Below are 15652 nucleotides of genomic sequence, written 5' to 3'. Positions count from 1 at the left end.
AGACATAAGAAGTGTGTTGATGAGAACTTGTGGCCAAATGCAGGAGAGAGGGAGAACTAGAACCCTCACAGTACTGTACAGTATGAGTGTTATACTATACATGTTGATGAGAACTAGAACCTCACAGTACTGTACAGTATGAGTGTTATACTATACATGTTGATGAGAACTAGGACCCTCACAGTACTGTACAGTATGAGTGTTATACTATACATGTTGATGAGAACTAGGACCCTCACAGTACTGTACAGTATGAGTGTTATACTATACATGTTGATGAGAATAGGACCCTCACAGTACTGTACAGTATGAGTGTTAACTATACATGTTGATGAGAACTAGGACCCTCACAGTACTGTACAGTATGAGTGTTTATACTATACATGTTGATGAGAACTAGGACCCTCACAGTACTGTACAGTATGAGTGTTATACTAATATATGTTGATGAGAACTAGACCCCTCACAGTACTGTACAGTAATGAGTGTTATACTATACATGTTGATGAGAACTAGGACCCTCAGTACTGTACAGTATGAGTGTTATACTATACATGTTGATGAGAACTAGAAACCTCACAGTACTGTACAGTATGAGTGTTATCACTAATACATGTTGATGAGAACTAGGACCCTCACAGTACTGTACAGTATGAGTGTTATACTATACATGTTGATGAGAACTAGGACCCTCACAGCCCTGGAATTTCAGGAATTAGTTTTTTGTTTCAACTTTTTATTTTTAAATTACTATATGCAAAGATATAGAAAAAGTAAAGGCTATTGAAGCAAATTGCGGCATTTCTGATTCATTGTTGTTACATATACTTCAGTACAGTCAATAAAGTGAAATGGTGTTATTCTTATTCTGTAATGAAATACTGATTTATGTGAAAATCATTCAAACTTCAAAGAGAAAAGTTCATAATTCATGTAATGCTCCCTGTTGTTAGTGTTTTAGGTCAGTGTGTTATGAGTGACAACGTACGCTTTCTGAGTGAGAACTGTTGCCAGTGTTCTGGTCGAACGAGTTTATTTTGAGACATGTATGAAGTGTTTTGGTGGTTTGGGTGAGTTTTGGAGGTGAGATTAACTGTTTGGCCAAGATGCATGTTGGTAATGCAGACTGTGTGAAGAGTTTTGAAAAAATGGCTTCGGTATTGACCGATGCTTGTTAGCAATTGAAAAAACTGTAAGAGCTATCAATAAGAGCATGGTCATTGATTGATCAATTATTAGAATATCTGCTAAATGTACACCTAAATAAATATTGAAATAATTGCTTATTTAACTCAGGAACCACAACTGTGGAAGCACCTGCTTTCCTTGTATCCCTCATTTACTCAGCTGTTTCCGTTATTTTGTCAGTTATATGTACGCTCGTGTGTGATGCCACTGCAGTTAAGTATTCCTATATCAAACATCAGTTAATTGATTGGTTGGTTAATTGGGTGCGTTAAAGACAAGTACACAATCCTCGGTGGAAATAAACATTTACACACAAAACATCAGAAACGAAATAAATGAAATGTGTAGCGGCCATCTTCGAATTCTAAAAGTATGAGACAATATTTGATTAATATAATGGTACATTATTTATTCATATAAACAATGAATGTTTTGGGGAAACTACTGTATGGCTAATTAAGAAATACATGTCTTTAAGATTTAAAACTTGATTGATTTCTTTAAAAAAATGTGTGTGTAAATGGAGACAAGGTGAACAGCAGAATACTTAGCATCTCTCTGTAGTCCCACCGTATATGCTATTGGTATTATGTAGGCCAGGATGCTTGGTGGTCATTGATCAACTAATGGTTAGTAATGTGGAACAATACTATAGCTATTTGGTGTTGTTTTTTTGACTGACTTGTTTGGACTGAATTGATATTAAATGTATTTCTTCTGTCAATTTGAAATGCATAAAATACAGCTCTTATTATTCTCTTGTAGACCTCTAGCAATTGTGTCCACTAGACCTAATGTTAACCAAAAACTTTTTCAGTTGTTAAACTGAATAATATCAAATGATCAAACACTACTTGAAACTCTGATATAGTTATTTGGACATTGTTATTATTACTTTATTATTTATTTTTGGAACTTTATTAAGTAACATGTAGTGTGTTTCAAAGATCTCATCAAAAAGTTTAGCCAATCATATCTTAGCAAGAAAATAACCTTAAGTGTGATCAAGCATATGTTTGTACTTAGTTAGTCCATCTACTTTGATTGTCCAATTAGAAAATATCGGTACCGCCTTCCCCTCTGCCATAAGGCTTATCCTGTGAACCATAATCAATATGGCTGAATGTCTGAAGATTAACATACGATAAGGTTATTTGGCACATGGCGCCTCCCATTGAAATTCAACCTGTTGATCAAACTATAACAGAGTATCAGAGAATAAAAAGTTTTGTTTCTTTCTTATATTCTGACTCAAAGAAGAAAGTCATATGCAATCAACACCAGAAGAATATAACTTCAGTGTTCCATTTATTTCAACATTTGATCATTATATATGATCTTGAACCATTGCACTTAGCTCCTCTAATGTTATCATTGTAATACACTTGTGAAAGGGTATTGCTAGATTATAATCAGTAATTCACGGGGTATGCAGGGGTTTCTAATGAGTTATAGAAGTTTCTGATGTTTCACTGACCTAGTAAGCAAGTTGTTTTTAGCTGGGTTGTGTTGTCCATGATGGATTGCAGTGTGGTGGTCTTCATTTTATGACAATGTTGGTATAACTTAACCCTTGTAAATTAACTATTCTATTCTAGTCTGAAGTGAAGTCTAAGTTTTACTTTATTACCAGTGAAAAGTTTGGGATTACGTGGGTTTCATGTTGATTGATGTGAATTGAAGACAGGTGTTCTGAGTTTGTGTGTGACATAAATCACTGAAATAGGCCTAAGAAGGCTAAACCCGATTATTCTGAGATTCTCTAATGTGCATGATATTGTTTATCATCCAGATCTAAGTGTCAAATGGAATTGACTCACCAGGTGTTGACGAACCAAACCAAACTAAACTTCTCCCGAGACTGTCCGCTACTACTTATTCATACTCTTATGCCAGAAAAGTATTTTGGATTACTTTTCTTTTGTTATTTTGTACTGTCTTTGTTTGTTGTTAACTTCTGCCAGCGGCACAGCACCATATGTCTATGACTAGGTGATGGTGGTTGGTGAGGCACATCAATCAAGGCTTTAATCTGCGAGAACATCACCATCTTGTTGCTGTCTGTCTGTTCCACTTCTGGGATTTACAGAGTCAGATTAGAAATCTCACGTCGTCATAAAGCTCCTGCCCCATTCGGCTGGTAGGGCGCTGTGCGGGTGGGGTGGGGCCGGGCGAGTACGTGCTAGGGGTTGTACTGTAGGGGTGGGCCCAAGGACTCGGTATATAAGACTCATTCTACCAACATAGCCCCTACCTGCTCCGTACACCAGTTTATTATCATATCCGTATCAATCGTTTAATTATTTATCTAGAGTAATTTAACATAACGCTGAATTAATTAGGCTTAGCTCTGAGTTGATACGTAACATCGTCTCCAGGCTTCTTTTCTTTTTTTGGCCTTCATCAGCCTTTTGTATGAGCCTACCTGCCTTCGGTGCAGTCGTTGGCCATCATGAACTACTGCATGCCTGACATGTATGAGATGCCTCATGGCGTGGGCGGTGGCTACCCGATGCAGGGCGGTGGGGAGTACTGCATGTATGGAGGTGATGATCCCGGGGGGTACGGGCACTGTGAGCCCCAGCCCATGCACCAGATCCACCCTCCCTGCATGGAGCAGGCTTGGCCACCCAGCCAGCCCTACGCCTGCTCCTACCCAGGACCCAACCCCGTGTTCAAAAGTGAATACTGCACCATGGAAGTGCCTCTCAGCCACTACAACCACCAGCCCGACTACTATTCTGAGGGGAAGCCTGACTTCTCCCACATGCAGTGGATGCAAGAGGTCAACAAGAAAGGTAGGGAGTTGGGAGCAGGGAGCAGTACTTCTGGCAGTAGAACCTGGAAGTACTAGGGATTATTTTGATGGCATGACAAGCTGAAAGGTAGGGACTAACCTGGTGGCGTGATGGGGTGACATCCTGACAGCTTGTGTTGGAATGCATTTGTAGAGACGTGCGACAAGTGCACAAATATTTCCTGTTGATGAAGGACAAAATCTGACCTGATATTGTTGGTATTTGATGTATGCTAGTCTAGTTTGGCTTGAACAGTGATTTATCTCATTGCAAACTGTTTCAGTGTTGAACCTTGCTCGTATGTGTATACATAATATCGTAGTGACTTTTGATACACTATAATCATAGTGATTCTGATACTATATGGTTATTAACACCTAAACACTGAGTACTGTGAGTTTATCGTTTGATAAGTCAACCCATTAGGAACAGTTTGTAGTTATGTACATTGAACTATGTATTCACTTTCAAACTAAGCCCTCTTGAAGTTTAAAGGCAAATTCAGACCACCAACATATTACAAGTCCATGGACTTTGAAAAKACTTGTTGGTAAACTTCTCAATTGTCAGTGTCTCTGCATTTGATTGTCCTGAACAGTGTTCTTAGCGTCTATCATAATGGTTTGCTATTAAATTCACGGGTGGGAATTAATTGTGTTGACAACCTGAGCTCCTTTGATCAGGCTTTAGTTTGGACTACAGTAAATCCAAGTTGACCTAAGGTGTCATACCGTGCCAGAACTGACCCGGAGCCAGAGAACCTGTTGCATTTTGTGCTTTGTGTGTCTGTGTATTGATTGCTGGTGCAGGGAGCAAGCCTACAGACAGGGTAACAGAAGGCTGGAGCTTGCTGGTTGATGGCTTGGCCCTGACTCCCCTCGACTCGTATTGATCATTTATTGACCTCTGCCCCCACCCTCCTCCTCCTCCTACCCCCCTCCCCTCCCGCACTCTGACAGCCCCCATGCATGCCACCCTGCTCGTGTGTCCGGGCTGGATCACCTCTCTCAGTGGGCTAAGCCCCCAGCCTTGCCCTCACTGACCCTACCTTTTTAACTCTTGTTACCTCTGCTTCTTAACTTCTTAGTGCTACACACTTTAGGCCCTTTTGGAGAACTTTGTGTTGAAATGAATGATGTTAAACACATCTGGTGGAAATCACCTCTTTGTTTCTAAGTTGCAGTGTCTACAAAGATCATGTTCAGTGGTCTGCTTGTGGTCAGAGAGTAGTAAATGAGTACTTTATTGTCCCATAGGGAAATCTGGTAACGATACAGGCATTCCTGGCATACATAATTGGTTGTTTCTGAATGCTGTTTGTATCCAACATAAGTATAGTTGTGTCCCTGTTAACAGATCGTCACTGGCATATATGGGGCGGCAGGTAGCCTAGTGGTTAGAGCATTGGGCCAGTTACCGAAAGGTTGCTGGATCGAATCCCTGAGCTGACAAGSTAAAAATCTGTCGTTCAGTTAACRCACTGTTCCCCGCGCCCTGAAGACGTGAATATCGATTATGGCACTTCTCTGATTCAGAGGGGTTGGGTTAAATGTGGAAGACACATTTCAGTTGAAGGCATTCAGTTGTACAACTTTCCCTATATGATGTCTTTATGTTTGATCTCTTTCTGTCTTGTTAGGGTACATCCCCAGTTACCTGGACAAGGATGAGTTATGTGTAGTATGTGGGGATAAAGCTACAGGATATCACTATCGCTGTATCACCTGTGAAGGATGCAAGGTAATACCAACACTGGACATATGTATTAATAGCATATGTAATGATACCAACACTTAACTCCCTGACATGGTTTCAGCAGTATCCATCAATTGAAAAATTCTATGAAATATACTTTTTTAGATCATTGTGTTCCGGAAATTCCCTTTCAAACATTTCGTTTATCATTTTTCCCAAAGGGTTTCTTCCGGCGGACGATCCAGAAGAACCTGAACCCGACGTACGCTTGTAAGTACGAGGCAAAGTGCGTCATCGATAAAGTGACCAGGAACCAGTGCCAGGAATGTCGCTTCAAGAAGTGCATCGCTGTCGGCATGGCAACAGACTGTAAGTAGTATTCTGCTTAGTTTAGTTCCCCAGAATACCTTTTAGAGAGGATGTTTCTTCTTCTAGAGTGAGATGTATAATACAATTATAATAATGTAGCGTTCATATTTAATTGAGAGGACATTCACTAACACCACTATGGCAGCTGGGGAAAAAATGGATTTAACAAATGAACTAACTAGCACTAGTTCTGATTGCTCTAAAAATGTGTCTCAATAAATATGCTCCAATCTACCTGAGAGATCTGTTAACTGAACTTGATCATCACGGCTCGTCACGGAGAGCTGCTTAACCTACCTGTTTGAGTACAGAGATAGGGAGAACTAATGTCATGACTCCTCATAACAGGAATAGACTGTCTCATTCATTACTCTTTACAAACACTCTAAAAAGCTCATTCTTTCTTCATTCTTGTTTTATTGTGCAATTTCTATCATGCTTTCTCTGTTTTTACTTCTGTTATCAAATTTGTATTATTATTTATTTATTGACAGATCATGTTTTAATTATGGATATTATCAGTGTAATATCGGAGGCAGAGTGCATATGTTTTGAATTGTATATTGTATGTATTGTAAATTGTATGGGGCCATACTTGCGACCAATAGAACATTTATTTTCTTAAAATAGCAGTGGCCGTTCTTAAAATAGCAGTGGCCGTTCTTAAAATAGCAGTGGCCGTTCTTAAAATAGCAGTGGCCGTTCTTAAAATAGGTCAAGTCGGCCACCAGAGGAATTCATGTAAACCTCCAAATTCAAGTTTTACATGTATCCCTCTGGTGGCTGAGTTGACCTATTTTAAGAACTGCCATTGGTTTGTTGAGAAAGAGTTTAAGATCTTTGATAGGCTGATGAGGATTTTGATACAGGAAATAATCACTACCACCTGGTGAGCTTAGCATAGGACTAAAACGTGCCAGGTTGTCTGATGGGAGCAGCTACAATGTAGCGTTCTATCGCGTGACACTATGTCAACGATTTTAATTGTCTGATGCTTAAACTTAACCTTGAACTTAAACTTGTTGTAGACTTACTCTCTTGCTTCTTTTTGCGCTTGATCCCCTCCCTCTCAATCCCCTCTCCGTTCGTGACTCCTTGCTTCCCTCTTTGACCCTCTCTCGCCTTACCACTTCACCCTTCCCCCCAATCCCTAACACCTCCTCCTCCTCCACCCCCTCCCATCCTCTACACCTCCACCACTCCCTCCCAGTGGTGCTGGACGACAGCAAGCGGCTCGCCAAGCGGAAGTTGATCGAGGAGAACCGTGAGCGGCGGCGGAAGGATGAGCTCCAGAAGACGGTGTGGGACCGGCCTGAGCCGTCCCAGGAGGAGTGGGACCTGATCCGCATGGTCACCGAGGCCCACATGTCAACTAACGCCCAGGGCAACCACTGGAAACAGAAACGCAAGTTCTTGGTGAGACGTCTCCTCCGTGGCTGACAGCGTCTAACCAACCATGTCTGTTCTGTGAAACATTCCCAGTTCCCACAATTCCTCTCTTGTCCCCTTCCCTACCTCCTATCCTATCCCCAACCCACCACTGTTCCCAACGTTAATATGTCCATGTTTTTTGTATCTCCTTGTAGAATGGGGAGAATTAGCTGGACGCTGGAGAAAGTGTGTTCCTCAACGCAGCAGACATTAACTTAAAACGGAACAATCCATTCCTGTTGTTTTCTTCTTTCTCTCCCCTTTAAAGCAGTGTTCTTTAATAATCTAAACAAATACTAAAAACGAATAACTGTTTCTTTCTATCTCTCTCGCTTTCTCTCTCTTTCTCTCTTTTCCTCTCTCTCGCTGTGTGTTGAGCAGTACTTACCTTATAATTTCACTCCTCACATTTTAACCAATTTATTTTATTTTCCATAAAGTCTAATCGTCCTCTGCAGATTGAAGTCTATCTCAGTTTCTTTAACTCTATCCTGGAGTTTCCATGTAMAGATTACACAAGGCCTGGACTAGACTGTTGAGTAGGCCACATATACAGTATAGAAGTATTGAATTGTAATTTATTTTATGTATTTATTTTGGATTAGTAATAGTTCAAGATTTAGCTAAACAACACATTTTCATCTGTAGTCCCTGTGCAGGCTGTATTATTATATGGTATTATATTAGTATTATAGTATTACATTATACTATATTATCGTAATGTACAGTACCAGTCAAAAGTTTGGACACACCTACTCATTCAAGGATTTTTCTTTATTTTGACTATTTTCTACAAACTATGAAAAACTATGAAATAACACATATGGAATCATGTAGTAACCAAAAAAGTGTTAAACAAATGAAAATATATTTTGGATTTTAGATTCTTCAAAGTAGCCACCCTTTGCGTTGATGACAACTTTGCACACTCTTGGCATTCTCTCAACCAGCTTCACCTGGAATGCTTTTCCAACAGTCCTGAAGGAGTTCCCACATATGCTGAGCACTTGTTGGCTGTTTTTCCTTCACTCTGCGGTCCAACTCATCCCAAACCATCTCAATTGGGTTGAGGTCAGATAATTGTGAAGGCCAGGTCATCTGATGCAGCACTCCATCACTCTACCTGGCCAAATAGCCCTTACACAGCCTGGAGGTGTGTTTTGGGTCATTGACCTGTTGAAAAACAAATGATAGTCCCACTAAGCGCAAACAGATGGGATGACGTATCACTGCAGAATGCTGTGGTAGCCATGCTGGTTAAGTGTGCCTTGAATTCTAAGTAAATCACTGACAGTGTCACCAGCAAAGCACTACCACACCATCACACCTCCTCCTCCATGCTTCACGGTGGGAACCACACATGCAGAGATCATCCGTTCACCTACTCTGCGTCTCACAAAGACACGGCGGTTAGAATCCAAAATCTCTAATTTTAACTCATCAGACCAAAGGACAGATTTCCACCGGTCTAATGTCCATTGTTCGTGTTTCTTTGCCCAAGCAAGTCTCTTCTTCTTATTGGTGTCCTTTAGTAGTGGTTTCTTTGCAGCAATTCAACCATGAAGGCCTGATTCACGCAGTCTCCTCTGAACAGTTGATGTTGAGATGTGTCTGTTACTTGAACTCTATGAAGAATTTATTTGGGCTGCAATCTGAGGTGCAGTTATTATAATAAACTTATCCTCTGCAGCAGAGGTAACTCTGGGTCTTCCTTTCCTGTGGCGGTCCTCATGAGAGCCAGTTTCATCATAGTGCTTGATGGGTTTTGCCAAGAGTGTGCAAAGTTGAAATCAAGGCACGGGATGGCTACTTTGAAGAATCTCAAATATAAAATATATTTTGATTTGTTTATCACTTTTTTGGTTGCTACATGAATACATATGTGTTATTTCATAGTTTTGATGTCTTCACTATAATTCTACAATGTAGAAAATAGTAAAAATAAAGAAAACCCCTTGAATGAGTAGGTGTGTCCTAACTTTTGAAGGGTACTGTATATCAGCTTTGATAAACTCATTTGTGAGCCTTGACATACAACAGTATAATTTGTACCCCCCCCAAAAAAAAGTTTACAAAAATGTTTTACCTGAATACCTATAATTAAATATATGTTTATAAGTATAAAATAAATGCTTCAGCCTGAGCCTAAATCTTGTCATGGAAACTCCACTTTGCATTTTGTGTACTACTCACCTGTTTTCTCTCTCTGCACTTACTTTTCTGTCATCTACCTGTCCTCAGTTTAAACGTGTTTTTTTTTTAGTTGGCTTGACACGGGTTCCTCATTGAAACGTTCTTCACAATCTCTGTTGATTGTCCAACAGGTCGAGGAAGCAATGCTACTTAATGAAATAACATGTAATTTATTCTATACTTCTGACCAGAGTGCAGTGGGGGTGAAGGAAACCAAGGTAAGAACTAATAGACAAAATATAATACTGAGTTTAAATACTATCAAAACACTTCTCAAATCGCACCTGCTATAGCTAGCTATTATATTATAGGTGAGTGTTAAAATACAGTGGTTCATTCAAATTGGGGTTAGACATATCTACTATTCACACACTGTTTGTATTGCATATTTTAAATAGTTTTGTGAATTCCTTACTAGACACTAAATTATTCACTACCAAAACAGTGAAAAAGTTGCAAAGAAATAATTAATAAGGGATAACCATGCACCATATTGATCATTTTTATTAACCTGTTACCTATTAATTTGAGAAATGTAATACAAAATGTGCAAAATAGTAAAAACAAGATTTTTAAACCGATTTTCAAAACCTTTAAATGTAATTTAGAGACATATTTCACCATCATTGTCAGGCTCTGACCCATGGACAAGTTTCCCTGTATTCACAGACCAAGCTTCTCACACATGTGGCAGCGTTTACACAGGCAGCCCAATTCTGCAATCTTTTTCACTAATTGGTCTTTTGACCAATCAGATCAGCTCTGAAAAAGAGCTGATGTGAAAGATCTGATGTGTTTGGTCAAAAGACCAATTAGTGGCAAAAAATATCTGAATTGGGCTGCCTGTGTCGTACACACTTTGGCTGATTTGGACATGTAACTGTGTAACTTTTGTGGCAGGAGGGATTAGGCTGAGGACCTGGTCCACTGTATACCATATTGTAGCAACCTTAACTCAACACTTAAACCTCTTGGCGTAACGGTTAACGTATTGGCTTGACAGTCATTGGACCTCGGTTCGAGTCCAGGTTGGGGCTACCCCCCGAATTCGCTACAATAGTATGTCCTTGATTTAAAGTGAGAAGAAGTGGTTTCGTCCAATTAATTTGACTTCCAGGAAGAAACAATTATCTATGTTTTTAATGTAGATTATCTTATCAGATGTTTTTTTCAATAGATGTAAAGAAATACAGTGGATTACCAATAAAGAGTCAGTTACCAAAACAATCATGTCAATACCAAAATCAACCAAATTGTTTCGGTTGTGGACGTTTCAGTTTTTAGTTATTATAGCTAGCTAGCTACTGTATATTTTGGACATATATTTTTGTCCCAAATACATACAATTTTTTTGTATATTATATGTTCGGTATTGACACATCATGTGGCTATGCAATCCCATTTCCTGATTATAGTTGTAAGGATGTGGCTTAAGTCACATTCATTCTACAGTCTTTTAATGTGTGTTTTGGTAGTGACATACAAAGTGGGGAAATAATTTTTTTGAGAAATAATTTTTACAATAAAGTAGCAGTATCTTTCAATTGAATAATAAAACAAATCAATGTTCAATTGAAATAATAGTGTGAAAAAGATTTTAAAAAGAATGAATCACTTTGTTTTCAAACATACATTTTAGGAGCCAGGGTGGGGACAGACACCCCCCAATAGAAATGAGTATATCAACAAAGATGTTGTACTATATTAATTTAACAATATGTGTGTTTATTGCCTAGCATGAATTAGAATAGATCATGATGTTAATAAATGTCCTAAGTTTGGAGACTTATCCGTTTTTTAAAATAGTTTTTTTGACTGGGGACAGCAATTCGAACCACTTCTGTTGAATGACCCATATAAACTACATTGCCCGAAGTATGTGGACACCCATCAAATTAGTGAATTAGGCTATTTCAGCTAGACCCGTTGCTGACAGGTGTATAAAATAGAGCACACAGCAATGCAATCTCCATAGACAAACATTGGCACTTGAATGGCCGTACTGAAGAGCTCAGTGACTTTCAACATCACCTTTCCAACAAGTCAGTTCGTCAAATTTCTACCCTGCTAGAGCTGACCCGGTCAACTGTAAGTGCTGTTATTGTGAAATAGAAACGTCTAGGAGCAACAATGGCTCAGCCACGAAGTGGTGGCCATACAAGCTCACAGAACAGGACCGCCGAGTGCTGAAGAGGTCACTCACTACGAGTTCCAAACCGCCTCTGGAAGCAACGTCAGCACAAGAACTGTTCTTTGGGAGCTAGGCCTAATCACCCAACATCAGTGCCAGACCTCACTAATGCTCTTGTGGCTGAATGGAAGCAAGTCGCTGTAGCAATGTTCCAACATCTAGTGGAAAGCCTTCCCAGAAGAGTGGAGGCTGTTATAGCAGCAAAGGAAGGACCAACTCCATATTAATGTCCATTATTTTGGAATGAGATGTTCAACGAGCAGGTTTCCACATACCTTTTGCCGTGTAGTCTAGCTTTAAGTGCATAAAGTATGTAGCTAGTTCTCTGCTAGCTGTGACAGTTGAAAGGCATACAGGGGAGAAGGACTCTTAAAGGGATATTATTATTATTAATAATGAGTGTTTTATTATTTCATCAATATTTATATTGATTTAAAACCAAAGCAACAGAAGCTGGGGGGTGCTGTACACAGGGCTTTGTCCTCTGCTACTCAACTCAATCTGGGCTCTTTGCTTACGCGCTCGCTCTACTCTCTATCACTCTAAGTCACTTCTGGTCAGAAGGAAAGTAGTTCAATATGTTATAAAAATAATAATACCGTATCAGTGGATAACCCTAGTCAAAGACACTYCCAACTGAGGATGAGAAAATGAATGGCTTGCACTTTGCACTTTCTTGAGAATCCCCTCCTGTTTAAGTTTCCCTCAAACTTTCCTCCTTTTCCCTTCTGTACAACGATCACAGTGGAAACGCTGTCCACTTTGTTTTCCTGTCGTGCTGTTTTACTCGTTGACCTGTCATGCCTAGAGGAGAAAGAGGAGACCATGTTGTGTTGTCTGATCTTTCTAGCTGCATCTGAATTGAACCCTCCTCCCTAGATAGTACACTACTTTTGACCAGTGCCCTATGGTCGAAAGTACTGCACTATATAGGGTGCACCCTATTTCAGTTGCACCCTGTGTCTTAAAGTCTTTTAGTAGTCTGTCCCTGTTGGACATACTTACATGCACTGAGCCGTGTCCTCCCTCCACCTCTTGTCGTTTCAGCCTGAGGACATTGGTCAAGCACCGGTCATAAATGCACCTGAAGGGAGCAAAGTGGACATTGAAGCCTTCAGTCAGTTTACAAAAATTATCACCCCCGCCATTACCCGAGTGGTGGACTTTGCCAAAAAGCTGCCTATGTTCTGTGAGGTACGTAAGCAAAGCTATTTCCTTTATTGAAACTAAAATGTAAAATGTAAATATTATCAACATTTATTGGGGATGTGTGTTTTATATTTTTGTTCTCTTTTCATATGATTGCTTTCCTGCTTATCATAGAGAATGTCAATAAATATATTGGTTCTAAAACACTATAACTTAAACGGAAACAAACTCAAGTTTAAAACTCAACATAAGCAATTTTACTCAAATAGAAACTAAAATGAGAGAACATTTTAAATGTAAAATTAATTCAATATTTAGTTTATAGTCAAATAGAAATTGTGTAAATTATGTTTTGGCTTAGTGCTATATTTCTACTTGTCTTTCATATTAAAAAATAATGAAATACCTTAAAAACTCACTAATACTAAAACTGAAATAGAAATGGTCTCAACATGTAAACCTAACAAAATCAACATTATTAATAATATTTTAAACTAAACTGAAATTCAAATTCATTTAAAAAATAGCAAAGAAAAAAAGCATTTAGTATGGGATGTACAGAGTTCAGTTTGTAATAAATGCTAACACTACTAATATATGTCAACATAAATGTTCTAATATCATTTCTGGACTTTTGACCTCTCCTGCACATGCTCATTTTAATTCTTACAATCACATCAGTCGTTCATCTTTCGTGTGCAAATAAATCAATAAAAAATCAATAACAATGTTTGGTCTTTGTGTTTGTCTCTCTCCTCCCAGCTGCCTTGTGAAGACCAGATTATCCTATTGAAAGGCTGCTGCATGGAGATCATGTCTTTACGGGCGGCCGTTCGCTACGACCCCGAGAGCGAGACGCTGACACTTAACGGGGAGATGGCCGTGACCCGCGGCCAGCTGAAGAACGGAGGCCTGGGTGTGGTGTCGGACGCCATCTTTGATTTGGGCGTGTCGCTGTCGTCGTTCCACCTGGACGACTCTGAGGTCGCTCTGCTACAGGCCGTCATCCTCCTGTCCTCCGGTGAGAGAAAGAGACATGCTTGCCGGCCCACACACACACCTGTTGCGTTATCACACTACCAGACACCCGGCCCCTTGTTTTCGCTAGACGCAGGCTTATGGCTTTTGTCACCTCCCAAAAGCGTTTTAAAGGGCAAGGGGGTCATGGCAATTGAAACTGAGGGGCCACAGTCCAGCAGCAGTTTTACCCACTTGTAAGCTGACAATATAGAAGATATTGCTTTTTTTACGGATAGTTATTTCAAAGATATCCTTTAAAAGGTGCCCCTTTAAAAAACTGGGTGAATTTGAACGTATTTATTAAAGAGTGTTCCAAAACTTTCAAACGAGTGTTCTTTAATATTCTATATCGTGTTGTTGTTCATTTTAATTTGGCATGACCTGCCATTTCAATGTTGAACTAGTTGGCATGATGACAAGTACATTAAAAGTAGATTAGGTAGGAAGTAGAATACATTGTGGGTGAGACAGAAAGAGAGCGGCAGGCCCCTGAGTTCAAACAGATAGAGAATTGGTCGAACAACACGCCATATTAACCCCTGTCCCATGTGTATGTAATTCTAGAAAGAGAAGGGGGGTACATTAACGGTGTCGTGTCTCATGAAATGTGAAGACTGTTATTTTATCAAATCAATTCTCTATATGTAATTATTGTTACGTGATTAAACTAATCATGTAAACTTTAATTAACGAGGAAATCGGGGCACCACAGAAAATGTTCAGATTACAAAGTTATAATTTTCCGAATATAACTCTTCAGATATTTTAATATCTGATCAGTTAGTCTTTAATTAATGAATTATTACCTCATCAGTTCTCATTCCAAACGTCGTAAAATTATTGGCTATCTGCACGAACCTAGCCTTTACTATGAATCACCCATAAACCAATTGCCTCAATTATTTATTTACTAACTAATTAAACAATTACAGAATATACAATACATAATAACATTATACAGTAAATACCCCCCCTAGTGGACTAAACAAAAACAGTTTGGTTATAACACAATAGATTCAGAGAGAAGAGAAGGGGGGTTTGGAAGGAAGACTAAGGAACATGGGTCTCTATCGGACCTGGGAAACTATTCTCACATAAATACATATGCCGCTAACGATCGCTCATTCGGAAAAGCAATGCATTGTATTTACGTGAAGCTGGCTTCGCTAGTTGAGCTGATGACGTGAGGCTCTGGTTTGCACAGTTGAGGTTGCCATTGTCCTTTGTAGATTCTTCCGGGTCGTCGTGTGAGAGAGGTTCCTCTCAATCTGGAGATGCTTCCTCCTCGGTCAGTGTTCTCGTACTAGATTTGCGATGTTCAGCTGCAGTCTGATATATGCTAGTTTAGTATGCACTTCTTCTTTAGGTGATCAATAATTCAGAGTTCATACCCTTTCACGTGTGGAGCAAGCTCTCACGTTTCCTGGTCTGTAGAGTTGAAATTAGAATTAGCCCTTTTAAACGTGAATTTGGAACTGAGTTGACTTTTTGTCACGGAGGCTTTTATTCAAAAGTGGAAAAAGGTTGTTGGTTCATAATTTCCAACCAATGTCTATTCATTTGGGCGTGGCTATTGACTTAGTTAAACTTTACAATGAAGGCTAATTCTCTCATTTTA

General features: G+C 39.4%; 1 protein-coding gene across 4 annotated transcripts in view; it reads left to right on the top strand.

Annotated features, from left to right (window-relative positions):
• LOC111955706 (thyroid hormone receptor beta) overlaps positions 1-15652 on the top strand; it is a 56375-nt gene that overhangs the window by 20020 nt on the left and 20703 nt on the right. The window contains exons 1-7 of one of the 4 annotated variants that reach the window (XM_070436285.1): positions 3356-3986; positions 5626-5726; positions 5903-6050; positions 7261-7466; positions 9806-9892; positions 12913-13059; positions 13777-14035. In XM_070436285.1, coding sequence (XP_070292386.1) covers positions 3641-3986; positions 5626-5726; positions 5903-6050; positions 7261-7466; positions 9806-9892; positions 12913-13059; positions 13777-14035 — 1294 coding nt within the window. In that variant the 5' untranslated portion in view covers positions 3356-3640. Of the gene's footprint in view, positions 1-3355; positions 3987-5625; positions 5727-5902; positions 6051-7260; positions 7467-9805; positions 9893-12912; positions 13060-13776; positions 14036-15652 lie in introns of those variants that run through there. The other 3 variants (XM_023975981.2, XM_070436286.1, XM_070436287.1) reach the window with 3 other exon arrangements.

The sequence above is a fragment of the Salvelinus sp. IW2-2015 genome, linkage group LG31 (assembly GCF_002910315.2).
Source record: "Salvelinus sp. IW2-2015 linkage group LG31, ASM291031v2, whole genome shotgun sequence".
NCBI lineage: Eukaryota > Metazoa > Chordata > Actinopteri > Salmoniformes > Salmonidae > Salvelinus > Salvelinus sp. IW2-2015.
The sequence above is the reverse complement of the archived record's forward strand: the minus strand, read 5'-3'. Positions and strand labels throughout refer to the sequence as shown.